Source organism: Capricornis sumatraensis, chromosome 15 (genome assembly GCF_032405125.1).
Source record: "Capricornis sumatraensis isolate serow.1 chromosome 15, serow.2, whole genome shotgun sequence".
NCBI lineage: Eukaryota > Metazoa > Chordata > Mammalia > Artiodactyla > Bovidae > Capricornis > Capricornis sumatraensis.
In genome coordinates, this window is record NC_091083.1 from 43,538,356 (window position 1) to 43,564,962 (window position 26,607).

Genomic DNA, 26,607 nt, shown 5'->3' on the forward strand with positions numbered 1-26,607 from the left:
ACATAAGTGACTGATTGCATCACCTTTGCCAAGTCCCTTATCTGACCCATACCTTTCTCCTCCTCTGAAAAACAAGAACCTGAGGCTACATTCCTCAACTAATTTCCAACTAAGAAATTCTGTGGCTTTCCAACAAGCCATTCTGTGGCTTGTAAGAAACCTTGCCCATCAAGGAAGACATGATGGCCTGTGGTCCACATAAGCTAAGAGCAGAGATGCTTACAGAAATCAGCTCTCCTAATATAAAGGGACTTAAGAGCACTAGAGTAAAGGAGAGTGCTCCAGAAAATTAAATATTCAAAGTGAAGAACGGTATATTAAAAGTCTGTCACCATTGAGAATGCATAATTTTAGCATAAATACTCTAAAAATATTCATTTAGTTTGCTAGGTGTTATTGTTAATAAACAGATCCTGCACCTAGGTTTGTCATATGTCATTAATAAGTCAGCCCAAGAATGCAAATTACAATGATTTTGAATTATCTATTTACTGTTTAGTTATACTTGATTTTAGACTCTCCTAAAATGGCCTAATAAAAATCTGGGATGCTAAAAGACTGCTTAATCTGCTTACTCTGTGTATTTGCTAAAAATAATTAATTGTATTGTTTGGGGATTTTTTTTCCTTAAAAAACTAATATTGGTAGGGACGAACCTATATAGAGTATTGTCAAACATGCATTTGTTTTTTGCCAGGGTTGTAGTAGAGTATTGTTTGCAGTAAAATTTGTAAGGTAAACCTTTGCTCACTACCATGGGATCAACTTGGTATAATGATTTGCTCTAACAACTAAATAAAAGTAACTTAAGTACTACCCTTAGATTCAGGCAGAAGGCCCCTGCTCTGGCTTCTATATGTTACAGAGCCTGCTCTGGCCTTTGTCTGTTCATGCCACTCCATCCAAGGTGAGGAGGCCCCAGGGCTAGGGGACATGCTTGCCTGGAGGTCTCATAAACACATACACACACCCTTCTAGGACATATTCCAGGTGTTCACCACCCTGACATCTCCTGGTCAAAGGGGCCTAAGCTCCTTCCCAAGGACTTAAAAGACCCTGCAGGAATTCTCCCTTTTATGAAGGCACCTTGGACAAGGTAGGAGAGAACATATTTTATCTACATTTTGTCATCTTGATTTATAATTGGTTAATATTTGGACAGATGGCATGAAGGTCTCCATTCATTCTCTTGCTCTGGACCTAACATATGTGAAAAGGAGGCTGAGTAACATCATCATTTTATTTTATTTATTTTAAAAATTTTATTGGAGTATAATTGCTAGTTTCTACTGTACAGAAAAGTGAATCAGCTGTATGTATACATATATCCCCTCTTTTATGGGTTTCCTTGCAGAATTTGAATGGTCCATCTCTTCTGCTGGTGATTTATTTCCTAGTTTAAGTCACATCTGGCACACAAGTAAGTGAAATTAATGGCCAAGAAAGAAAACAAAAGAAATGAAGAATAAAAAACTAAAGAAATCCTACAGCTTCTTTTTTCCTGTGGGTTTTAGAGAACAGTTATTGTTCTTCAGGAAGTTTTCCCCCAAATGAGTGATGATGATAATGATAAAAATGGATTCTTCTTCCTATGTCCTGGGCCCCCTTCTAAACACTCATACACACTAATGAATCTTATCATTATAGAAACAACACTGGCAGATCCTGCAGTAAGGGCCTCCCAGTTTTACACATGAGGAACCCTGAGCATGAAGAGGTGATTTGTACGTGGTCACACAACTGGACAGTGGAAAAAGCAGCAGGCTCCAAAGTCCCAGATGAAGTATTGTCCACCCAGCTCTGTGCAGAAACGTCAACTTTGCAAGCAACTTGCTAGCAAGTTCCCATCTTCACCAAACAGTAAAGGAACCTGCAGCCTTAGCCACAGCCTGAGCGGGAGCACAGACTTTCAGGTAACAGGGTTCTACTGTCAGGGTTGAACACAGTTGCTGAGGACTGAGCATTTTGTCTTTTTCATATTTTGTTCTGCATTTAAGTGCTGGTATGGGAACATACCCTTTCATGGATCACAGCCGTGTGATGGCAAAGGGACTTGTGTAACTCAGTGAAGCTATGAGCCATGCCATGCAGGGCCACTCAAGACAGCGGGGTCATAGTGAAGAGTTCTGACAAAACATGGTCCACTAGAGGAGGAAATGGCAACCCACTCTTGTATTCTTGCTGTGAGAACCATGTGAACAGTATGAAAAGGCCAAAAGTTATGACAATTACTAATAGCCCCAGGAAGAATGAAGTGACTAGGCCAAGGCAGAAACGAAACTCAGTTGTGGATGTGTCTGGTGATGATAAGCAAAGCCCAATGCTGTAAAGAACAATATTGCATAGGAACCTAGAATGTTAGGTTCATGAATCAAAGTAAATTGGGCAGGAGATGGCAAGAGTGAATATTGACATCTTAGGAATCAGCACAGTAAAATGGACAGGAATGGACGAATTTAATTCAGATGACCATTATATCTACTACTGTGGGCAAGAATTCCTCAGAAGACATGGAGTAATCAACAAGTCCATAGTCAACAAGAGTTGTCCCTCGTAGTCAACAACAGTCAGAAATGCAGTACTTGGATGCAACCTCAAAAATGACAGAATGGTCTCAATTTATTTCCAAGGCAAACCATTCAACAACACAGTAATCCAAGTCTATGCCCCAACCACTGATGCCAAAGAAGCTAAAGCTGACCACTTCTATGAAGCCCTACAACACCTTCCAGAACCAACACCAAAAAAAGATTTCCTTTTCATCACAGGGGATTGGAATGCAAAAGTAGGAAGTCAAGAGATATCTAGAATAACAGGCAAGTTTGGCTTTGGAGTGCAAAATGAAGCAGGCAAAGGCTTACAGGGTTTTGTCAAAAGAACATTCTGATCATATCAAACACCCTTTTCTGACAATACAAGAGATGACTCTACACATGGATATCACCCACCAGATGGTCAATATCAAAATTAGATTATGTTTGCAGCTGACTGTGGCTCAGAAAATGAGCTCTTTACTGCAAAATTCAGGCTTAAATTGAAAAAAGTAGGGAAAACCACTAAGCCATTCAGTGAAAAAAGAGTGTTAGTTACTCAGTCCCATCTGACCCTTTGCTGCCCCATGGACTATACAGCCTGCTAGGCTCCTCTGTCCATGCGATTTCCCAGGCAAGGAAAGTGGGAGGGGGTAGCCATTCCCTTCTCCGGGGGATTGTCCTTACCCAGGGATCGAATCTGGATCCCTGCAAGTCTGGCGGATTCTTTACCTGCTGCGCCCTTAGGGATGCCAACACTCAGCAAATTCTGGGAAGAAGGGAGGGAAGGAGTGTATGCACCTAGTCAAATTAAAGCAGTTTGATGCCCACCCCCGCAAAATACACCCATCACGGGATTACTCTAGCCCAGGCTCCATCCTCTCTACCCGTGGAGGCGCGAGGATCAGAGGTCATCTTCAGACCTGGCCTTCAGAGGAGGGGGCCCCGTCCGAAGGAGGGCCAGGGTCTCTCCCAAGAGAACTCCGAACGGTTAGAGGAGAGGAAAGCCCCAGTCTCGGAGGGGGGGGGGTGCAGTGAGGCCATGGACACCAAGTTACAAGCCCGCCTCTCCACCACCCTCGTGCAGACTCGGCCCGCCCTCTTCCGAGGCGCCCCGCCCCTCTTGGCCGTCTGTCCCGCCCCTCTTGGCCGTCAGCCGCGCCCCTGCAGGGCGTCCCGACCCCGAGGGGTGTGCCCCGCCCTCCACAGCTCCTCGCCCCAGCCCTCTTGGCCGTCTGCCCCGCCCCTGCACGGCGTCCCGCCCCCGAGGCTGTTTGCCCCGCCCCTCACGGCGCCGCTCCCCGCCCCTCCTGGCCGTCTGCCCCGCCCCTCCAAGGAGCCGAGCCCCGCCTCCTGCGCGGCGTCGGGGCGCCGTGTCGGCTCGCGGTGCATGTTGGGGCCGTCGCCGGGGACAACCAGGACCACAACCGTCCCATGGCTGAGCGGAGCGGCCGCGGCGGCCGGACGCGCGGGGCTTCCGTGCTTCCGAGCCCCGACTACTACGAGCAGGTGGCCCACCTCCAGCAAGGGCTGCGGGACAGGTACGGCCTAACTGGGGCGGGGGCGGGGAGTCGGCCGACCCCAGGGTCCACGGGAGCCCCGCCCCCGACCACGGTTCCCCTGGGCCGGAGTCCAGACCAGCCCTGTCCCCCGAAGTCCCCGAGGACTGAGTTTACCGGAGACACTGCCCCCCCTCCGTGGGAGGTCCCGCGCGGGAATGTCCCTGGATGCGCCCAGAAATAAGAGCCGGAGTCTCCTGCCTGTCACTCTCAATCAAAGCGTGTGAGTTTCTCTGGTCCTCTTCCACACGCCCCCTTCCCAGCCCTTCAGGTTGTCATCCAGTCCTGACAACTGCACCCCCTCTGTGATGACAGGCCCAGGAACGCAGGCGGGAGAGTGTGTGTGTGTGTGTGTGTGTGTGTGTGTGTGTGTGTGTGTGTGTGTGTGTGTGTGTGAAACATGCGCCCTGTTTAAATGCACGAGACTTTTACAAGGCCAAATTTCCAGCGAGAGAAGTCCCGACTTTAAGATGGCTCATGATACGTTGCTTAAGACATGAAAAGATGAAAATCACTGAAAACCGCTTGATCACTGTAAAGAAAGAAAATTACACAGCAATTTACTATAACTATCTACATAAAAGATTAGTTGTTGAAGCTACTATTTAGCTGCTAAGTTAATTGGAGTTGGAAATCTCATTAGTCTACAAGAAAGGAAATAGAATTTTGGATCTCTTGATAAATAGCACCTTTAATGAGTGTTTAAAAGTTACAGAGTCATTTTACTGAAGAGGGGTGCTGCGCACCGTGATGATTCTGAAATGACAATAGTTACATGTAAGGTAAAGGCAGAAGTTACTGGTTTTGAAAAGGAATTGTATTCATCCTATGCTAAATTTAATTCCTGTCATATTATTTATAGAGCATCTGCAACAGGCCTCCTTAATCTTCCTCACCTTTTAATTTATTATTATTTATTTTGTTTAACTCTTAATCCTTTTCTACATCCTGTTTTCTTTCTGACATACCACTGCCCACCCACCCACCCACTCACCTCTCCTCCAACTTAAAAAAAAAAAATCACTTCTTATAGTGCCTTCCCTGTGCCAAGTGCGAATCAACCAATTCCTGACTTATGCACATTCTTCAAGACTTCTAGGTAATGCATCAAGTGACTCATATCCTGCCTACTCTGAGAATTCCAGGAGGACAGGAGCCATATAGAGCAGAGGGACTGGATACATGTTTATTGAATGAGCAGCAGTGTCAACCAGCTAGTGTCCAGGAGTTGTGAATGTTATGTAGAACTGAGTAGCCACTCATTTACCACTAAATAGTGACCATTTTCCAGTCAGTCAGGAAAACTGGCATCATGATATTTCAAAAATGGTATTAAATGCACACACATGATAATTAAGAGACGAAACATTGCTCTGTGCATCATACACTTAAAGGGCTCATTGTTAAGAGTGGCTTCCTTACCCCAGGCCTTGAGTTATTTGTATCTCTTACCCCATGTTCTAATTTTATTTTTATTTTATTTTAATGTTTTGGTCTTACCATGTGATATGTGGGATCTTAGTTCCTGGACCAGGGATCAAACCCACAACCCTTGCATTAGAAGTGCAGAGTCTTAACCATTGGACCACCAGGGAAGTCCCCCTTAACCCAGGTTCTAATTTTAAAATGTTACTAGTTTGAATGATACATTAAAACAAAAATGAAGTTAACTGTGAGTTATCGTTTTTGTTTCCTGTGCTCAGAACACCTGGCCGTTTATAGTCCTTATGGTATGATAACTGTGTAATGATTATTACTCACTTTATGTTTAATACTTAATGGTTGCACTGTTAAGCAAGGTGAGGCTGTTGAAATTATATAAGGAATCTGAGTCATGCTTTATAGCCTATTCATGGTTCTGCCTTTGGAGGTTTTTTTTCATTTTTGAGTCAGTACAAATCTGTTACTGTGTGTATTCATTTTTCATTTTAAAAGTCCCTAACTAACTCTAATGCATAGGTAATAAACACAGAGGCAAATAACTTTGGATGCAGAGAAAACTGCAGGAGAAATGTAGAAACCAAGGTTCTAGTCCATGAATAGTTATGTGACCTTGAGCTGGTCATTCAGCTTCTCTGACATGTTCATCACCAGAGATAGGGGCTTTGAGGTAAAGTAAGGCCAGAGATTTTTTTTTTGTCTAGTAGAGCAGTGAGATTCTGTTTTGTCTAACAGGAGCAAAAGATATTAAGAAGAGGTGGCAAGAATACACAGAAGAACTATACAAAAAAGATCTTCATGATCCAGATAATCACAACGGTGGGATCACCAACCTAGAGCCAGACATCCTGGAATGCGAAGTCAAGTGGGCCTTAGGGAGTATCACTACGAAAAGCGAGTAGAGGTGATGGAATTCCAGTTGAGCTATTTCAAATCCTAAAAGATGATGCTGTAGAAGTGCTGCACTCAGTATGCCAGCAAATTTGGAAAACTCAGCAGTGGCCACAGGACTGGAAAAGGTCGGTTTTCATTCCAGTCCCAAAGAAAGGCAATACCAAAGAATGATCAAACTACCGCACAATTGCACTCATCTCACACTCTAGTGAAGTAATGCTCAAAATTCTCCAAGCCAGGTTTCAACAGTACGTGAACTGTGAACTTCCATGTGTTCAAGCTGGATTTAGAAAAGGCAGAGGAACCAGAGATCAAATTGCCAACATCCGTTGGATCATTGAAAAAGCAAGAGTTCCAGAAAAACATCTGCTTTATGGACTATGCCAAAGCCTTTGACTGTGTGGATCACAACAAACTGTGGAAAATTCTTCAAGAGATGGGAATACCAAACCACCTGACCTGCCTCCTGAGGAATCTGTATGCACGTTAGGAAGCAACAGTTAGAACTGGACATGGAACAACAGACTGGTCCCAAACTGGTAAAGGCGTACGTCAAGGCTGTATATTGTCACCCTGCTTATTTAACTTATATGCAGAGTACATCATGAGAAACAATGGGCTGGAAGAAGCACAAGCTGAAATCAAGGTTGCCAGGAGAAATATCAATAACTCACATATACAGATGATATCACCCTTATGGCAGAAAGTGAAGAAGAACTAAACAGCCTCTTGATGAAAGTGAAAGAGGAGACTGAAAAAGTTGGCTTAAAGCTCAACATTCAGAAAACTAAGATCATGGCATCTGGTCCCATCACTTCATGGCAGATAGATGGGGAAACAGTGGAAACAGTGACAGACTTTATTTTTGGGGGCTCCAAAATCACTGCAGATGGTGACTGTAGCCATGAAATTAAAAGATGCTTGCTCCTTGGAAGAAAAGTTATGAGCAACCTAGACAGTATATTAAAAAGCAGAGACATTACTTTGCCAACAAAGGTCTGTCTAGTCCAAGCTGTGGTTTTTCCAGTAGTCATGTATGGATGTGAGAGTTGGACCAAGAAAGCTGAGCACTGAAGAATTGATGCTTTTGAACTGTGGTGTTGGAGAAGACTCTTGAGAGTCCCTTGGACTGCAAGGAGATCCAACCAGTCAATCCTAAAGGAGATCAGTCCTGAATATTCATTGGAAGGACTGATGCTAAAGCTGAAGCCCCAATGCTTTGGCTACCTGATGCAAAGAACTGACTCATTCAAAAAGACCTGATGCTGGGAAAGATTGAAGGCCGGAGGAGAAGGGGACAACAGAGGATGAGATGGTTGGATGCATCACCGACTCAATGGACATGAGTTTAGTAAACTCTGGGAGTTGGCAATGGACAGGGAGGCCTGGCATGTTGCAGTCCATGGGGTAGCAAAGAGTGAGACACGACTGAGCAGCTGAACTGAACTGAGAGCAGTGAGCCTTAAAGTAAAAGAGAGTTGAAAGCTGTTAGTTTTGTAAATCAATGAGCAATGAATATTATTGTCTATATCCTGTTTCAGTGTTTGGATGTACCTGTTTGACCAATCCCAGTCACTGTAAGGACCTTTGTCTGCTAAAACTGGAGTTGTTTTGATGTCTGCAACCCCAGGTAGTCACAGCTGGTTTGTCAGTCTGGAAATGTCCTGGGAATGAAAGGGAAGAAAACTTGCCTTTTCTTGGTTCTCTTAAGAGGTGGGCCATTGCAGTGTTTAGTTCAGGTCAGTCGCTTAGTCATGTCCGACTCTTTGCAACCCCATGGACTGTAGCACTCCAGGCCTCCCTGTCCATCACCAACTCCTGGCAGTCCACTTCGTAAATGGTGTATTTCTAACCCACATTGTCTTAGCTGTTGTCATATATAGATGTAATTTCATATTCTGAATTTTTTCCTTTTTGTATAAGGTGTTTCCTCCGCATTGTGATGAAAGCCAGTCACTGAATCTAAAAGAGCCTGATGCAGTGATTTGTTACAATGTATCTAGTGCCACAAGCATGATAGCAACATGAATGTGGAATAGGCTCTTACAATCATATAAAAACATCCCTTTGAAAGGCTATTAACCAGCCCTAGTTTTTTCAGTGCCGGTATCAGAGTGAGATACCATAATAGTCCAGAAATTGATGCTGAGATATTTGTTGAGTAAAGCTGAAGATGGTATTGAGACAAAAACAGAATAACAAGTGGCTTATAAGGAGAAAACTAAAGCTCGTGGCTATGCTTTGAGGACCACCCAGGTGTGTAAAACTTTGAAAGGTCCAGGTCTAGGATGAGGTGATGGAAACTGGGACCTGTGAATATACATCCCAGGGCTGGGTATTTAAAGATTTTGAAATAGAGATTTAAGGTGCAGAGATTGCAAGATGATTCTCCCAATAAGCCTTTCTCTGGCTTTTTTGTTGGGGTAAATATCTTAAGTCTTAGATTTAGAAGAACAGATAGGAAAGTCAGTGTCGGGGTGCTGCCGTGTGGATGTGTTTAGAAAAATGAGCCTGTGATGAAAAGTTAATGAAATCGGCATCATTTTGTCTGGAATTAGAAGGCCAAGAGGTGTTTGACTGTGATTTTTTAGTTTTTGAAGTGTTACAGTAGAGAAATGTGACCAGTGGATGTCTGTGTGTAGTGAAGATAGAGTAGGAACAAAGAAGTTTCACATTCTTTATTGAAAAGAACTGGTTGTTTGAGAGATGATGGATTTCTGTAAAGACTGTGGTCCTTTTCCATGTGAGGTCATAGGTGAATTTTTAAAATTATTTTAAAACAAGGTCAAGCTTACAGAAAAGTTGCAGGTAAATAGGACAAAGACCTCTAATATTCCCCTCAGCCTGATTTCTCAGCTCTTAACATTTTACTTCATTTTCGTTCCCCCTTTCTATTTGTCTGCCTGTCTAAAAGCACGAGACTTGTCGAGACCATTTGAGAAGGGCAGGCATGTGATGCCCTGACACGGTTACCATATAACCCTTCTTGTCAGGAAACTGACATCGATAGATCAATCCACAGACCCCAGTCAGGTTTCAGCAGCTGTCCTAACACCTTTTTTTCTGGTCCAGGATTCCACCTGTGAACCTGTGTTAACGTGTCTCTCCAGCCTCTTCCAGTTTGGACACATTCCTCTTTTGTGTTCCTGGACACCCCAATCAGATTTCAGCAGCTGTCCTAACACCTTTTTTTCCCTGGTCCAGGATTCCACCTGTGAACCTGTGTTAATGAGTCTCTCCAGCCTCTCCCAGTCTGGACACATTCCTCTGTCTTGACCTGTCTTTTGTGTTCCTCACAGTTTCATAGGCTACACCTCTCATCACAGAGGATAACCCTTCAGCTGGGTCCATCTGATGGTTCCTCGCAAACAGGCAATGATCACACTTTCCTGGTAGGAGCACCATAGGCCTGAAGCAGGACATCAGGGACAAAAGTCATAGCCATGTTTAAGGATCTTCTGCCCTCGTCATTTAGTGTTAAACTGCTTACACTGTCCAGTCAGCCACTCCTTGTTATCATATTGATTGTGAAATCTTAGACGGGGAATAAAAATTTCTAACATGGAAGCCGTTATGCCATATTTACTTCATGTTCACTCTTAGTAATGAGAAAGTAAAGATCTCTTTGAAGCTACTAGTTTAAAAATTTGTGATTCTACAATTTTTTTTCTTTTTTAAACATAGGCACTTCCCAGCTAAGGAATGGATTGTGTTCCACAAGCAGAGATTAGGTGTTTGGGTTTTGGACACCATTTTCCCTTTAAAAGAATTTTGGCTAAATAGTGGTTTTCATTCTAGATTACACTAAGCAGAGAAATTTACTTATACTAAAGCTAACAGTATGACCTTTGGAGGTTTTAAGGGAAAAAAATGACTGAAGGAAAATAGAAGCTAACAATCAAGGGCTCCCAAGTGACCGTGCCTCAGCCCTTTCCCACGGGAAGCCACTGAGCCCTTTGCCGGAATCCTTGTCTTTGATTCACAGTCTTTTTGTTTGTTTGTTTGTTTAAAGACATTAAATGATTTCTTTTTCACCCTTAGTTAATGTCAGCTTAGTGTTAGCAGCATGGCTTCAGTTGAAGCTGTTACTCTGGTGGTCACTGAGCAGAGTCTGCGGTTGAACCTCCCCAGGGCTCTTTTTGAGGCTGGAATGGCTTCCTGTCCAGCGGTTTTCCCCTCCAGCCCCTGGGTTTTGGCCACTGCCACCATTTCTGCTGCCCAGTTTCCCCTGCTTCTCATCAGACCAGGTATGCAGGTGGGCATGCCCACTCTGTCCTCCAGCTTCCTGCCAGCACTCATCAGAAGCTCAGAAGCCTGCATGGCGTAGCTCCTGGGAATGGCAGTCAGTGACCCATCATGATGGTTTTTCCAGGTTATACAAGGAAACACCCCCAGATCACAGTTGTGGTGTCAGGGACCTGGTGTCCCCTAAATGTGAGTGAGGCCAGGTCTGCTTCTCAGTGACCCCTTCCTGACAGCCATGAGGCCCTGCCCAGGCCCGTCTGGTGGAAAACAGAATGAGCCCCCAACCTGAGGTCCAGGAAGGATTTAGGGTAGCCTGGTGTCTAGACCTGGTGGAATCCTCATAGCTCTCAGAGATGCTGGCCATGTTGTATTTTGCATGTTTATCTTGTGTATTGTCTGTCCGTACCTCTTCAACGTCACTGCTTTAGGGTAGGAGCCTTAGTTGGCTTATTCACCAAGTCAATCTCCAGGACTAGAGCAGAGCCTGGTTCATGAAGGCACTCAAGAAATAATACTTGTGGAGTGAATGAACCTACTTTCCAGGCTTTTCTCACTGCATTTCCACATTTACTTCGAAAAGCTTGTTCTTTTTGCTTCATACTGGTGTCCTTTCTGCTTTTTGACTTCCCTAGTTCTTTTGTGTCTTGAGTTTCAAATACAGCTGACATTTTCTACTTCTTAAACCAGAGAGGGTTTCCCTAGTAACTCAGCTGGTTAGGAAGAGCCCTTGGAGAGGGGATAGGCTCCAGTATTCTTGGGCTTCCTTGGTGGCTCAAACGATAAAGAATCCGCCTGCAATGTGGGATACCTGGGTTCGACCCCTGGGTTGAGAGGATCCCCTGGAGAAGGGAACGGCTACCCATTCGAATATTCTTGCCTGGAGAATTCCATAGACAGGCACCTGGGAGGGTCGCAGAGTCTCACACAACTGAGCGACTTTCACTTTCTTTTCACTTCAGACCAGAGAAGCATTTTCAAAAAGGAGATCATGTTCTAAATTTGACTGCCTGTTACTGACCAGTGTAATTTATTCGTAAAATATTTCTTTATTATAGCGAAAAGAAGAGATTGGACCTGGAAAAGGAACTTTATGAATATCATCAGTCTGATATATGCAGGTAAGATATGACAGCAGAAAATTTTTAAGACCAGTTTGCCTAGCTCAGATGGTAAAGAATCTGCCTGCAGTGCAGGAGACTTGGGTTTGATCCCTGGATCAGGAAGATAACATGGAGAAAGAAATGGCAACCCACTCCAGGATTTTTGCCTGGAAAATCCTATGGACAGAGGAGCCTGGCAGGCTACAGTCCATGGGGTCGCAAAGAGTCGGACATGACTTAGCGAGTAAACAACAATAAAAATTTAACCCTAATATATGTTACAAATACCATCGTTGTAGTCCTGTTACTATTCCTTATTTCTGATGTGTAAATGTTTCAAGTAAACACTGCAATTTCATATAATAACTATCAAGTGTAAGAATAAATTTGATTAAAATAGATTTTAAAAATTACTATATTTTCACTATTTGGTATTTGTGTAATTTCAGGAATCTATTTTGCTTAAATATCTTAAAAATAAGACACATTATAGTCTTATCTTTTGGGTCACAATTTAAACATAGTGAATCTGTGAATGACTAAGGCATAATTATTATAGCTGACCTTTCAGCAAAATGGTAGGCAGGGTTATGTGGTATCTTATTTTGGAGTTTCCAAACATTTCTTTATTTTGGGGGGCTCCAAAATCACTGCAGATGGTGACTGCAGCCATGAAATTAAAAGACGCTTGCTCCTTGGAAGAAAAGCTATGACCAACCTAGGCAGTATATTAAAAAGCAGAAACATACTTTGCCAACAAAGGCCCATCTAGTCAAAGCTGTGGTTTTTCCAGTAGTCATAGGTATGGATGTGAGAGTTGGACTGTTAAGAAAGTTGAATGCTGAAGAATTGATGCTTTTGAATTGTGGTGTTGGAAGACTCTTGAGAGTCCCTTGGACTGCATGGAGATCCAACCAGTCCATTGTAAAGGAAATCAGTCCTGAATATTCACTGGAAGGACTGATTCTGAAGCTGAAACTCCATTACTTTGGCCACCTGATGCGAAGAACTGACACATTGGAAAAGACCCTGATGCTGAGAAAGATTGAAGGCAGGAGGAGAAGGGGACAACAGAGGATGAAATGGTTGGGTGGATTTGATGAACGTGAGTTTGAGTAGGCTCCGGGACTTGGTGATGGACAGGGAGGCCTGGCATGCTGCAGTCCGTGGGGTCGCAAAGAGTCGGACACCACTGAGTGACTGAACTGAATTGAAACGTTTCTTCACAATTTGAGCAGAGTTACAATCCATTTGTTATTATAAAATATTTTCATAATACAGTGCATTATTACAGTTTCTAACAAAAGTTTAAAATATCTAAATGAGACCTTTTGGAGCACTTTAAATTTCTAAATTTTTAAAAATGTTTATGAGTTATAGTGTATACTTTTTTTTTTTTAATTCTGTTTCTATATGAGCAGGTAGGAGAAGGCAGTGGCAACCCACTCCAGTACTCTTGCCTGGAAAATCCCATGGACGGAGGAGCCTGGTAGGCTGCAAGTCCATGGGGTCGCTAAGAGTGGGACACAACTGAGTGACTTCACTTTCACTTTTCACTTTCATGCATTGGAGGAGGAAATGGCAACCCACTCCAGTGTTCTTGCCTAGAGAACCCCAGGAATGGTGGAGCCTGGTGGGCTGCTGTCTGTGGGGTCGCACAGAGTTGGGTACAACTGAAGCAACTTAGCAGCATCAGCAGCAGCATGAACAGGTAGTTTTGAAGCTGTCTGTCACATAAAAGAATGCTAATGGGCTGTTCACCTGCACAGGGCCACATAGACCCTGCTTTTGACACCACACTTAATTTTGAGAAAGAAATCCATGTAAATCTTTATGTGTGAATGGTGTAATGTGGTCTTGTATCCATTTCTCAGGAGAGTTATGCCTATAGGTGATACCTCAGTGATGTTGCATTAATTTCCTCTCTAAAGATGCATATACATTCTGTCCTTTAGGCTGCAGCATTTGGGTAAAATATCTAAGAATACACTGTCTCATTAACAGTTTTGTTAAAGCAAATCCTTAGATTTGTCCAAGTCTAACGCCATTGTTTAAAAATCTGCTTTTACTTTTCTAGAGCTAAGCTGAAGTATATAAAGCTAAAGAAGTACCTGAAGGAAATATGTGAATCAGAAAAGAAGGCTCGTATTCGAAACCAAGAATATTTACAGCAGTTCGAGCGGATCCAAGCTAACATTACCGGAAGTTTAGAGAATCTGCAAGAACTGAAGGTGGTGTTTTGTACTGTTTTTTGTTTATGTTTTTGTTTTCTTGTCCTTTTTTGCTAAGATTGGGAATGGCGAGAATAAGTTTCAGATCTGTGACAGTCACTAATGTTAGGTGGTCTATCCAGAAGATTAACTGTCAGTTTTTTTCCAGGAATTAGTTACCATATGGCCACATTTTGATCAGACAAGTTGAAATTGCATGTTCTCAGATTTCTGCTTTAGTTGAGTTACTGGAATATCTGTGCTTTGTTATACTATACAAGTGGTTGACTTAAACAGGCATGGCCACTAGCCATACCTGGCCCCTCACCTGGTACCTGGTATTTCTTGGCATCATCAGGATATCTTGCAGAGACTGGCTTCTTCTTCAGAGGGTTCTTTTTCTCTGGCGTGAGTCCCTCTGTTCTGGGCAGGCCAGGTGTCAGGAGGAAACTGAGAGGGAGAACTGGTCCAAGGAGTTGGTCCTCATGCCCATCGACTCTGAGAATCAGAATAGCTTCCCCTTCCCTGCCATCTCTCACCCTGGCTCCCCCCTCCCTTAGGCTGCTTGACAAACTGTGCCAAGTGTGGAGGGCGAGGCCTCATTTCTCACTATTTGTGCTGCTCAGGGCTTTTACCTGACTTAACCCACCTGCTCACCAGTTACAGGAGAAGTTGGCTTCAGCACTCCTTTTTTTCCCTCTTGAACTTTCCCCCCAGCCTTGTATTATAGAAGTTTTAAGTATACAGGAAAAGAATTATTGTAATAAACATTCATGCTATGGTCTGAACTTTTGTGTCACCCTGCCCAAATTCATATGTTGAAATCCTAACCCCACAAAAGTGTATTATTAGTGGGTGGGGCCTTTGAGAGGTGCTTAAGTCACAAGGGTGGGACTCTCATGAATGGGATTAGTGCCTCATAGCAGAGGCTCCAGGGCACTCCTGGCCCCTTCCACCTGAGGACACAGTGAGAAGATGGTAGCTCTGAACCAGGATGGAGGCTCTCTCCAGAAGGCCACCTTGATCTTGGCTTCCAGCCTCCAGAACTCATAAACAATTCCTGAGCCACCCAACCAGCACTGTTTTATTATAGCAGCCTAAATGAACTGACATCTTGTGATCTATCCAGTTATAAATATAAATATTTACAACAGTTATAAATATTTTGCTGTTTGCTTGGCCTGTGTCTGTGTATGTGTATTTATTCCTGAGCCATTGAAAGTAAGCTGCAGAAACCGTGACATTTCTCCCCTAAATACTTAAGTGTGGATTCTCCAAAAACAAGGACAGTCTCCTCCATAATCATACCATTATCACATCTAAGAAGATTACTAATGATTCTATAATATTTAATATTCAGTTGATATTTTAGTTTCTGCAGGTCCCTTCAAAAGTCTGTTTTTCCAGACCAGGAGCCAACCAGGGTTCACATGTTATATTTGTTATTGTGTTCTTTTTTAATCTGTTAATCTGATTTGGTCTCCTACCACTCTTCCTTTTTTTTTTTTTCCAAATGATACTGCCTTTTTGAAGAAGGCAGGCCAGTCGTTTGTAGGATGACTTACATTCTGAATTTGACTTATTTTTTTGTGGTGTCATTTAACTTGTGTAGTGTTCCCTGTATTTCTTGTGAACTAGAAATTCAGCCTAGACTAGCACCTCCCAGTAGAGCTTTGTGGCGATGGGAACCTTCTCTCTGTAGATGCTGTCTGATACAGTTGCCACTAGCCATACATGGTTGTTTAGCACTTAAAATGTAGCTTGGGACACTGAAGACTGAGTTTTGGTGTTAGTTAAATTTAAATAGTCATGGCTGAAGTTATATACACCCTGGTGTATCCGGTCAGGAGGTACATGAGCTATGATGCCAGGTGGTCCTGCTTGAACGAGGCTGAGTTTGATGTCTTGGTTAATACGGCAGTCTGTAGGTCTCTCTATCGTAAGGTACCTTTCTCTGCTTTGACAATTAGTAAATAATCTGCAGAGTGGTGGCTTGGCATCTTGGGAATACCTTGTTCCTCAGCAGCCTTTTGCCTAGTGGTTTTAGGATCCATTAATGATGCGTGAATCAGTTATAGTGGAAGTTGTGAAATGTTTCTAATTTGACCTTATCTTCTATCAATACCTTTGTTAGCTGGCATTTCATGAAGAAGACCTTTCTTTCCTCCTTCTCCCTCCCATAATTCACTGTGGGCTTGTGAATTCTTATTTCATCATTACATTATCAGTTACTACAATTATTCTTTTGCTCTTCACATTTTCCTTTTGACAGGATGTTCCAGGTTTACCTTCTGCTTCCCTGCCTCAGACCTGGAATTAGGCTCTTATGTGAGGAACTGTGAGTACAGCTCACAGTGCAGCTCTGTACCAGTTTGAGTGCAGAGGGGTACTTAGAAACCAAGATTTGCAGGCTGGCTGTGCTCGGCTAATAGTCTTAACTACAGCCCTTCAGGTTTTCCCCTCTCAGTATTCAGGTAGAGTGCTTAAGGCTCAGTTCATGAATGTAAACCAGAGAATCAGTGGTGCTGTGAAGACATGCCCGGCCTCCCCTTCCTGCCCCCTTCATCCTCCCCCTCCACCCCCACTCCCCACCTTGGCAGCTTGTCATTAGCATTTTTCCTCAGGTGTCCTTTGGTCTTGTCTGTTTGGCTCTTCTCTGAAGCTGATCCTGAGACAGGGTCTGGCTGTTAGTGGCTTGCATGGGAAGTGCAAGGATGCTGCAGGTGGGTAGCTGAGACAAGGAAGGACAGGTAACCAAAGCAGGGTGTTAGATCAGCTCCAGTCGGCACATGGAGAGTAATCCCACAGGGATGCTCCACTGAGTGGTTCAGAGCATTTGGGAGATGCATCTCCTGGCTGCTAAGCATCACTGGTTGAGAGCTGATGGGGGAGAGGTACAGAGGGTGAGGTTTCATTACCTATGTGCTCCTGTGGGCAGAGCAGCTTCCCCAGGGGCTGAGGAGCCTTCAGCACAGAGACAGGGGCGCTGGAACCTAGGATCACCCAGAAAGCTTCCAGGGTCGTATAAGGAGCATTGCCAGCCTCCACTTTAGCCTCCTGCATTCAAGTGCCAGGCACGGGGCTGGCATGACAGGGCTCAGGGAAGGTCCCCAGGGTCAGGGAGCGAGTCCCTATCTGGTCCTGTGTCTCCTCCCCCTGAAATCCTTGAGTATAAGAAAACATTTGTAAGCCATAGGAAGAAAGAGTTTTTGCTTAAAACTTATTATTTAATAAACCTCTTTATTTTGGGGTGTTTATTTTGTAAACCACCCCTCATCTCTTTTTAAAGATATTTTCTCTTGGCATTTGTAGAGGATGCCTGCTGAAAGCTCTTGGGCTTAAAAATTAAATATCTGTTGAGTTCAAAAGAGTAGATATAGAACAGAGAGAATTTGTACAATTAAGAAATTGTATTTTCTTAATTGCCTTCTTTATCTTTTCTTGGCTTATTTTGTCATTTTTACTGGCCTTATTAAACTTTGATTTAATTAGGTATCTCTTTATATCATTACTGCCATCTATTGTGTTAATAGCACTGTGATAGAGAAAAAAGAAGTCCCTGCTTAACTGTTACTAAAAATGGGCCATCATATAATACATTTTAAGATATTTTGAGGGAGACAAGTCAATTTTGGTTATTATTGTCTGTTCACCTTTTGAGTGTCAAAACAAAACTTGGGCCCATTTTGTATTTAGACTGAGAACTGAGAAAACAGTTTTCTAATTTTATTATCTCATAGGTGTGTTTCTAATTGCAGAGCATCACTGCCTCATTTGGAAAATGTTCTATGATGGAAAATTATCTGTGATGACCACAGTCAAGGGCTTTTTAAGGCTTTAATTACTAACATATGAATCAAAGTGCTTTTTATGCCTTGCTTTTAAGGAAAAGTCACTTCATAATGGAGTCACGTTCATCAGTTAGAGCGTGATAGTGACACTGACATCTTTAAGTTATTAGGGCCGGAGCAAACCTGATGCCTACAGTGCTGATCACAAATGTCCACAGGGCATGTGTATCCCTAAGAAATGGCATGTGTTTCCAGTTGATGGTCTAGCAAATAATACACTCAGTGGCTGTGACGAATAGGACCTGGATACTATGTAGATATCGTTCAGATAAGAAATCAGTAGGATTGCTTTCTTTTCCCTTTTTAAGGACAGAACTTTTCAGAGAACATCATCTGATGTGTTACTTTCATGATAAAATAACTGGATTTTCATGATAGCTTAATATCATCAAGGTTTTATTTCCTGAATTGATGAAAAGCTAAGTAAAACTTCCATCAATGTTATTTTATTTAAAATATATAACATTTTACAGAATTCAGCTCTTGATATGTGTTGTTTGTGAAATTGTGTGGTTTCTAAGATAAGCTGAATTTCTCAGCTATATCAGCCTCTACTGTCTCTTTACTGTTCCTTTTATGTTGTAAAGACTGAAAAATATAGACAGGTGTTGGTTGTAATAATATCCTCCACAAAATCAAACTTTGTTTTAATTTTTAGATTGAATTTGAGACTCAAATTAAGAAGATGCAGTTACTCTCAAAAGATAGCCTGGGGAAAAAAGGTGAACTGAAAGATGAAAACAAAGAAAAGGTAGTAAGTTAAAATGATAAACTTTCTGTTAACAGAGGATTTTTGGAGTGTTCATGTTTTAAGATTGTTTAAATAAGATCATCTTATTACAGAGATCTTTTTGATTACACTCTATGATTATTTAAAGACATTTGCTTATAGAGTATTGCTTCAGTGTATAATTCAATTAAACTTGCTGAAAGGCAGTCACTGTGGCTGCAAAAGAGATAGATCCCAAAGAAAACCTCAGTGTTGTTAGCAGATGAAATTGTGTTTTTATAATGCTTTGTAGCTGCTTTTTTCTTCATTCCAGAAATATTTTAAATGAGCGGTAAACAAAATGGGCATTTTGCTGCTTTTCTTTGTATACATAATTTTGTACATTTTAACCTTTTCATAGATAAAGTGGAAAGAAAGGATTGCATATCTCAGCAGCAGACAAAAAAGAACGGCAAGGAATACTTAAATAAATTCTGCTATGTATCTGCCGTAATGCAGGCTTCTAATCCTCCTCCCTATCTCCATATAAATGATTCTGTTCAAGACCATAGATGTTTTCTTCACTAAAAGCAGTAAAGCTCTTTTAGATGAAATGTCTAAAAACATCTTGTAATAACTTGGAGCATGCTGGCAAGAGTAGTCACTTGTGACTATGTGTGAAACCCCCTCAGCAAGTCGATATTGTAATAAGCAAAACCGGGAGCATCACTCCATTATTCAGAGAAGCCAACAGCGTGCTTGCTCCTTAGGCTGCAGCATTCATTAAGAAAAGCTTCCTGGGCTGAAAGCTGGAAACAGATGATAACGGGATATGATTTTCATATTTAATGCTTTCCTTGGAAGAGTATGTGTGCTACAGATTGATAGAAGAATCAACTGCTACTTTACTAAAAGACTTTCAGGTTTGCCCTATAGCTACCGATGGAATCATTCAGCCAAGAAATTAACTTTTTCTCCTTTTACCTGCTTTATATATCTGCTAAGCAGGCTGCCTGGCTGCCAGTAAATGTTATTATGCAGTTAACTGTTTGGTATTTAAGACTCTTATCAGAAAAGAAACAGAGGCCACACTATTTTGTTTTTATAGTAGGAGCAAGGTTTTAGTTTTTCTTTTTTTTCCGTGCATTAGCAGGCATTAATCTGAGTTTATAGAAAGTTTTAGTTTTCTTTCCCAAAGATTAAAAAGTTAAAAAACCTAGAATTTAGAGCATTCTTTAAGCTGTAGGATATAAAACACCAAGCCCCAGCAACCTTGACCTATATGAAAAGGCCTTTAATGTTAAATGACTTTTCTGCTATTAGATGTACACCAAATGTGGTGTGATGTGATAGACTTCTGAGCCATTCAGGCAGTCTTTCTGTTTGACATTTGGTCATGAAATAATTGACATGTTTTTAAATCTATAATCCAGTTTGTTCTTTCTGTGCTGTTCCTGATAGTCACATTGTTAGTATGGCAGTGTCAATGGTACTTAAGTAAAACGGAAGATTTTTTTTTTTCTATTGGTACTACTGATTCCTTACCTTACATATAGTTATACACTTTCCTTTTCAGTCATATTTATTAGGGCAAGAGACATATAGTGGCCAACCCCCTAACATGTTACACAGAATAATTAGAAGTGTTTCATTTTTACTGAAAAGTGTTACCTCCTTAAAAGCTTTGACTGTTGGCAGTATGTAAGAATCAATTAGGTAACACTTTGATACATTTATAAGTTTCCTTTTTCAATTTCCCATTGCTGTTCCATCAATAAAAAAATAAAGACATTACAGCAAAATCCCAAAGTAGTTCAGTCAGTTCAGTTCAGTTCAGTCTATCAGTCATGTCTGACTCTTTGCAATGCCATGGACTACAGCACGCCAGACTTCCCTGTCCATCACCAGCTCCTGGAGCCTACTCAAACTCATGTCCATTGAGTCAGTGATGCCATCCAAACATATCATCCTCTTTTGTCCCCTTCTCCTGCTGTCAGTCTTTCCCAGCATCAGGGTCTTTTCCAATGAGTCAGTTCTTCACATCAGGTAGCGAAAGTATTAGAATTAATTAACAGGAAAGACAAAGTTCAGGTCCCAGTTTGAATTCTCACAAATTTTGCTATCATATAGTCATCCTGCTCTATTATACATTGTCATTTTTTACTTTGGGGTAGACTCTAATACCATTGGTCTCTAGGCATGTTCTTCTGCTTGCCCAGTTTTATTATGTATCAGCAGTGACTAGGACATGTACCTAAAAACACATCAAAACATATGTACCCAGGAGAGGTGGAGATGGCATTTGTGAATGAGAGCATAAACTTTGAGGTGGGGTGTCTGAAGTTTCTAAACTGCTACACTATAAAATATATGCCCCTAAAAGCAGAAGTGAACTGGGTACTTCACAGAAAATTATGCCATACCAGGGCTGAAGAATGTAAAGGATGAGAGAATTTCATCACAGGGCTACAGGCTGGTTGAAAAGTTCCACTCTCACTGTTGGAAACTTCCCTGCCAGGGTCACATGGAAAATGGCTGTACAGGTTGTTATTTCTGCTTCTAATCCTAATAGTAAGAACAGGGAACAGTCACTGCACATCTGTTTTGTCAAGGCCTTCAGTAAGCAGTTTATATTCATCAACTCATTTAATCCTGTCGACAGTTCTGGAAGTAGATACTGTTGTTACCCTCATTTTAGAGGAAGGCTCAGAGAAGTTGGTTGACTTGCCAAAGACTGCACTGCTTGCAGGAGCCCAAGTTCAAACTCAGACCATGTCCGTCTTATTAGTTATCTTGCTGCCACTGCCTTCTAAGGTAGTCTGGGTGAAATGCTCTTCAAAAGTTAGGAGAAATCCCTGGTTGAATAAAAGCAGACTCGTCTTATGGTGCAAAATAGTTCAGTTATCCATTTAGATGCATTTTCACCTAAGCATAGGGGAGACTGAGATGGTCTCCCTTGCTGCTGGACTAGTCCAGCTGGATCAGGTGAGATGGGATTCTGTACTGGTTGAAGTGGAGTGAGACATTAGACATACACTTCAGATTTCATTATGAGGAATTCTTGTGTTATTGTGTAACCCAATTTGAGTTTAACTCAGTTTTGAGTGTTGTGGCATAACAGATGGGCAATGGAGTCCTTGTATCTGGGTTTGAATCCAAGAGCAAATTGTCTGCCCTTGCTAAGTCTTCCTGGAGTGGGTATAACAAAAATGGTTGTTTCAAGGGTTTAAAAAGTAACCAATAGAAGTTAGCTTGACACCTGGTAAGTGCTTGGCACATGTCCACTGATTCTTCTGTCACTGTAGTCAGCCATCTTCCTGCTCCCCTGGGGTGGCCAGACTGAGGAGTCCTGACGTCACACCATTTACCTGTGGTAGTGAGGCCAGAGGTACCTACCAATTAGGAAATGAAAAGGAAAGCCACCTGGTGGTAACAACACATATTAGATGATTTTAGCGTCATGACAGTACCAAAAAACTTAAAAGATGTACCTTTGAAGCCTGAATTTAATGGACCCATTTTTTTTCTTTAATTTTAAAATCTTAATTCTTACATGTGTTCCCAAACATGAACCCCCCTCCCACCTCCCTCCCCATAACATCTCTGCCCATTTTGAAATTTTGATATTTCCAACTTCTATTGGATTTAGTGGCCAGAAACGTCTCCTTTTGGCTACAGTTGTGAAAATTTGGTTGAGTCTCTCATCTACCCCAGTGGCAAAATGAAAAGTTAAAAATCACATGTCATGGAGTCTCAGTCTGCCTGGACTGCCATAACAAAACAGCCCAGACTGGGTAGCTTGAACAACAAATCTATTTTGTCACGGGCTGGACGTCAGATCTAGGTGCCAGCTGGGGTGGTTTCTGGTGCGAGCTCTGAGTTGCAGACTGTCCTCTCTCTCTGTACTTGTGTGTCCTTTTCTCTGTGCATGTGTGTGGAGATAGATAGATCTCTGGTCTGTTCCTCTTCTAAGCACAGCAGTCTACTTGATTGATAGACCTCATTTAACCTTTATTCAGTTCAGTTCAGTCGCTCAGTCATGTCCAACTCTTTGTGACCCCATGAATTGCAGCACGCCAGGCCTCCCTGTCCATCACATCTCCCGGAGTTCACTCAGACTCATGTCCATTGAGTCCGTGATGCCATCCAGCCATCTCATCCTGGGTCGTCCCCTTCTCCTCCTGCCCCCAGTCTCTCCCAGCATCAGAGTCTTTTCCAATGAGTCATCTCTTCACATGAGGTGTCCAGAGTACTGGAGCTTCAGCTTTAGGATCATTCGTTCCAAAGAAATCCCAGGGTTGATCTCCTTCAGAATGGACTGGTTGGATCTCCTTGCAGTCCAAGGGACCCTCAAGAGTCTTCTCCAACACCACAGTTCAAACACACAGTTTAACCTTTATTACCTCCTCCTAAATCCTATCTCCACATACAGTCACATTGGAGGTTAGGATTTGAACATAAGAATTTAGGGAAGGACACAATGCAGTCTGACACATAATAAAGTGAAAGAATTCCTTCAGGATTGTTACATGTAAATTTTCATTAAGAGATTTGGGGAAGTCTCACTGTGACTTAAGGACTTGTTTACATAGAAACTAAGAGCAGTAATAGTACTGTGTGAAAAGATGGAAATTAGGTCTGACAGCTCCATTTTTCTATTCTGCATTCATCATGATACTAATTTCCTTATCTGTGGGGAAAAATAATAAGAAAAATAAAGATTACTGCCACATTCTGCAAAACATGCAGAATAACATAAATATATTTTTTCAAAGTGCAATAATGGTCAAAGTCCACCTGCTTTGAAAACTGTAGTTGGTGATTATTAGCTGAGAAATTGTTACAGTAGTTCTAAATTTGCTGCTCTCTCCAGCAGTGTGGCCTTTCCTCCTTCCCTTAGTAAAGATGAACTCCTGGTTTTAAAAGTTACCTTCTGTTCACTAATAAGTCTTTTCAGTTTTATTCATTTGCTTTGCTATAACTTTCTCCATATGCTTTCAGTTTAAAAAAAAAAATTTCACCCATTTCTTATATTCTCCACTCTTCCACCTCTGGCAACCATCAGTCTGTTCTCTGTATCTGTGAACTTGGTTTGTATTTGTATTTGTTTTTGTTTTTTTTTAATCCAAATGTAAGAGAGATTGGGCTTCCCAGGTGGCTCAGTGGTTAAAAAAAAAAAAAAAAATCCTCCTGTCATGCAGGAGATGCAGGTTTGATCCCTGGGTCGGGAAGATCCCCTGGAAGAAGGCATGGCAACCCACTCAAGTATTCTTGTCTGGAGAATCCCCTGGACAGAGGAGCCTGTTGGGCTACAGTCCATAGGGTTGCAAAGAGCATGCACGCACGTAAGAGAGATTATACATTATTTGTATGACTTATTTCACTTAGCATAATGCCTCAAAGTTTATTCACATTGTTGCAAATGGCAGGATTTCCTTCTTTTTTATAGCTGAATAATATGCCATTGTATATTTGTACCACTTCTTTACCCATTCAGCCATTATTGGACTATTAGATTGCTTCCGTATCTTGGCTATTGTGAATAATGTTGCTGTGTACGTGGGGGTGCAGATATCTTTTCAAGATAGTGCCTTTGATTTATTGGAATTGCTAGATCATATGGTAGTTCTAGTTTTAATTTTTGAGGTATCTCCATACTGTTTTCATAGTAGCTGCACCAGTTACATTCCCACCAACAATATACAGGGGTTTCCTTTTTTCCACATCCTCACCAATACTTGCTATTTCTTGTTTCAGTAATAGCCATTTTAACATGTGTGAGGTGATATCTAACTGTGGTTTTCATTTCCTTTTCCCTGATTATTTAGTGAAGTTGAACATGTTTTCCTATGCTTTTTGGCCATTTGTATGTCTTCTTGGAAAAATGTCTATTCAGACTTTTCTGCCCATTATTTTTGCTCTTGAGTTGATGAGTTCTTTATACATTTTGGATATTGGCCCTTTATCAATATATCAAGACTTCCTGGTGGTTCAGCTGGTAAAGAATCCAGCTGCAATGCAGGAGACCTGGGTTCTATCCCTGGGTTAGGAAGATCCTCTAGAGAAGGCAACAGCTACCCACTCCAGTATTCTGGCCTGAAGAATTCCATGGACTGTATAGTCCAAGGGGTCACAAAGTGTCAGACATGACTGAGTGACTTTCACTTTCATCAATATATCATTTGCAGATATTCCCTCCCATTCGATAGTTTTCCTTTTGGGTGATGGTTTTCTTTGCTGTTCAGAAGCTTTTTAGTTTGAAGTAGTCTTTCTTGTTTGTTTCTGCTTTTGTTACATTTGCTTTTGGTGTCAGATTCAAAAATCATTGCCATGGACTTATTAAAGAGCTTAGCATCTGTGTTTTCCTCTAAGAGTTTTATGGTTTTGTAAAACATTCAAGTCTTTAATTCATTTTGAGTTAATTTTTGTGTATGGTATTAGCTAATGATCTGCTGCTGCTGCTAAGTCGCTTCAGTTGTGTCCGACTCTGTGTGACCTAGGTTCATTTTTTTTCATGTGGCTGTCTAATTTTCTTAACACCATTTGTTGACGAGACTGTCCTTTTTCCATTGTATATTCTTGGCTCCTTTGTTGTAAATTAATGACCATATGCATGAGTTTATTTCTGTGGTCTTTGTTCTGTTCCATTAATCTATGTGTCTGTTTTTTTATGGCAGTACCATACTGTTTTAATTACTGTAGCTTTGTAATATATTTCAAAATAAAACCGCATGATGCTGCTAGCTTTGCTCTTCTTTCTCAAGATTGCTTTAGCTATTTGGGTCTTTTGTGTTTTCACAGAAATTTTAAGATTGCTTTGATTCTGTGAAAAATTCCACTGGAGTTTTGATAAGGATTACATTGAATCTGTAGATTGCTTTAGGGAATATGGCCCTTTTAACAATATTAATTCTTCCAGTCCATGAGCACAGACTATCTTTCTACTTATTTGTGTCTTTCCCAGTGTTTTTCATTAATGTTCTATAGTTTTCAACATGAAATCCTTCACTTCCTTGGTTATATTTATTCCTAGGTATTTTTATGTAGTTATGAATGAGACAGTTAATTTCCTTTTCTGATATTTCATCATTAATGTATAGAAACCTTCTTTATGGTCCAACTCTCACATCCGTATATGACTACTGGGAGAACCATAGCTTTGACTATAGCGACTGAACAACAACAAAACACAATGAGTTTTATGGAACATGGTAGGTGTTGATTTCATTGGTCATGCTTCCTTACCTCATTTTGTTCCTGAAAACAACCTAAATAACCTTATAGTTCATAGACAGCATGTTTAACTCTTATGTCGTTTGGGGCTGCAGGTTGTAATGCCAGCAGAAATTAACTCAGGGACAGCCATGTCAAGAGGATTGTATCAACCAGCAACCATCTTTATGGGCCGCCAGATGTCAGCTGTCTCAGGCATTGCAGATTTTACCACAGAGCGGAAATCTCCCCAACCCACAAAGAACTTTTTAAGTCCTGACCCACATTCACACCGGCAGACAGCCCAGAGCAGTGATGTGACAGACAGCCATGTAGTACAAACTCCTGGTGACACACAGTGCTTAAATAAGTCTGACAAAATAGATGGAAAGACATCTCTTCAGATTGGTGAGAAAATGCCAGTCACAGCCGGCACATTGTCTGAGGAGGAACAAACTCATTGCTTCGAGATAGGAAGCAACGCACGTCAGGGCAAGAGTAATTTATCTGAAGGCAAAAAGTCAGCTGAACTCCATTCCCCGTTATGGGAGAGATTAAGTCCAGAGAACAGAACCACTGATTTAAAGTGTGACAGTTCCGGGAGATCAGAGGGATCACAGGGAGAAATACTGACACGGGAGCATATTGAAGTCGAGGAAGAAAGAGCCAGACCGCCAGTCTCTCCGCTGTCAGGCTCAGAATCCTGTGCATCTGAAAACGAGTGTCCTCAAGAGAAGCCCCCTGCCAGGGAAGCTTCCTCAGGTGGGCTGAGAGGCTAAGATGGTTTGCTGATTTTTGTCACTATTTTGTTTTTCTGGGTGGTGATGGGTGTTAAAAATACAAAATACCGTCTTGT

The 26,607-nt window shown here is 41.8% G+C and overlaps 1 protein-coding gene across 1 annotated transcript in view; it reads left to right on the plus strand.

The window, feature by feature from the left end:
* The first annotated feature begins 3,965 nt into the window (after nucleotides 1–3,965).
* KIZ (kizuna centrosomal protein) overlaps nucleotides 3,966–26,607 on the plus strand; it is an 87,882-nt gene continuing 65,240 nt past the window's right edge. The window contains exons 1-5 of the mRNA XM_068987594.1: nucleotides 3,966–4,072; nucleotides 11,725–11,787; nucleotides 13,847–14,000; nucleotides 18,489–18,581; nucleotides 25,868–26,513. Of these exons, the coding sequence (XP_068843695.1) occupies nucleotides 3,966–4,072; nucleotides 11,725–11,787; nucleotides 13,847–14,000; nucleotides 18,489–18,581; nucleotides 25,868–26,513 (1,063 nt within the window). The remainder of the gene's footprint in view (nucleotides 4,073–11,724; nucleotides 11,788–13,846; nucleotides 14,001–18,488; nucleotides 18,582–25,867; nucleotides 26,514–26,607) is intronic.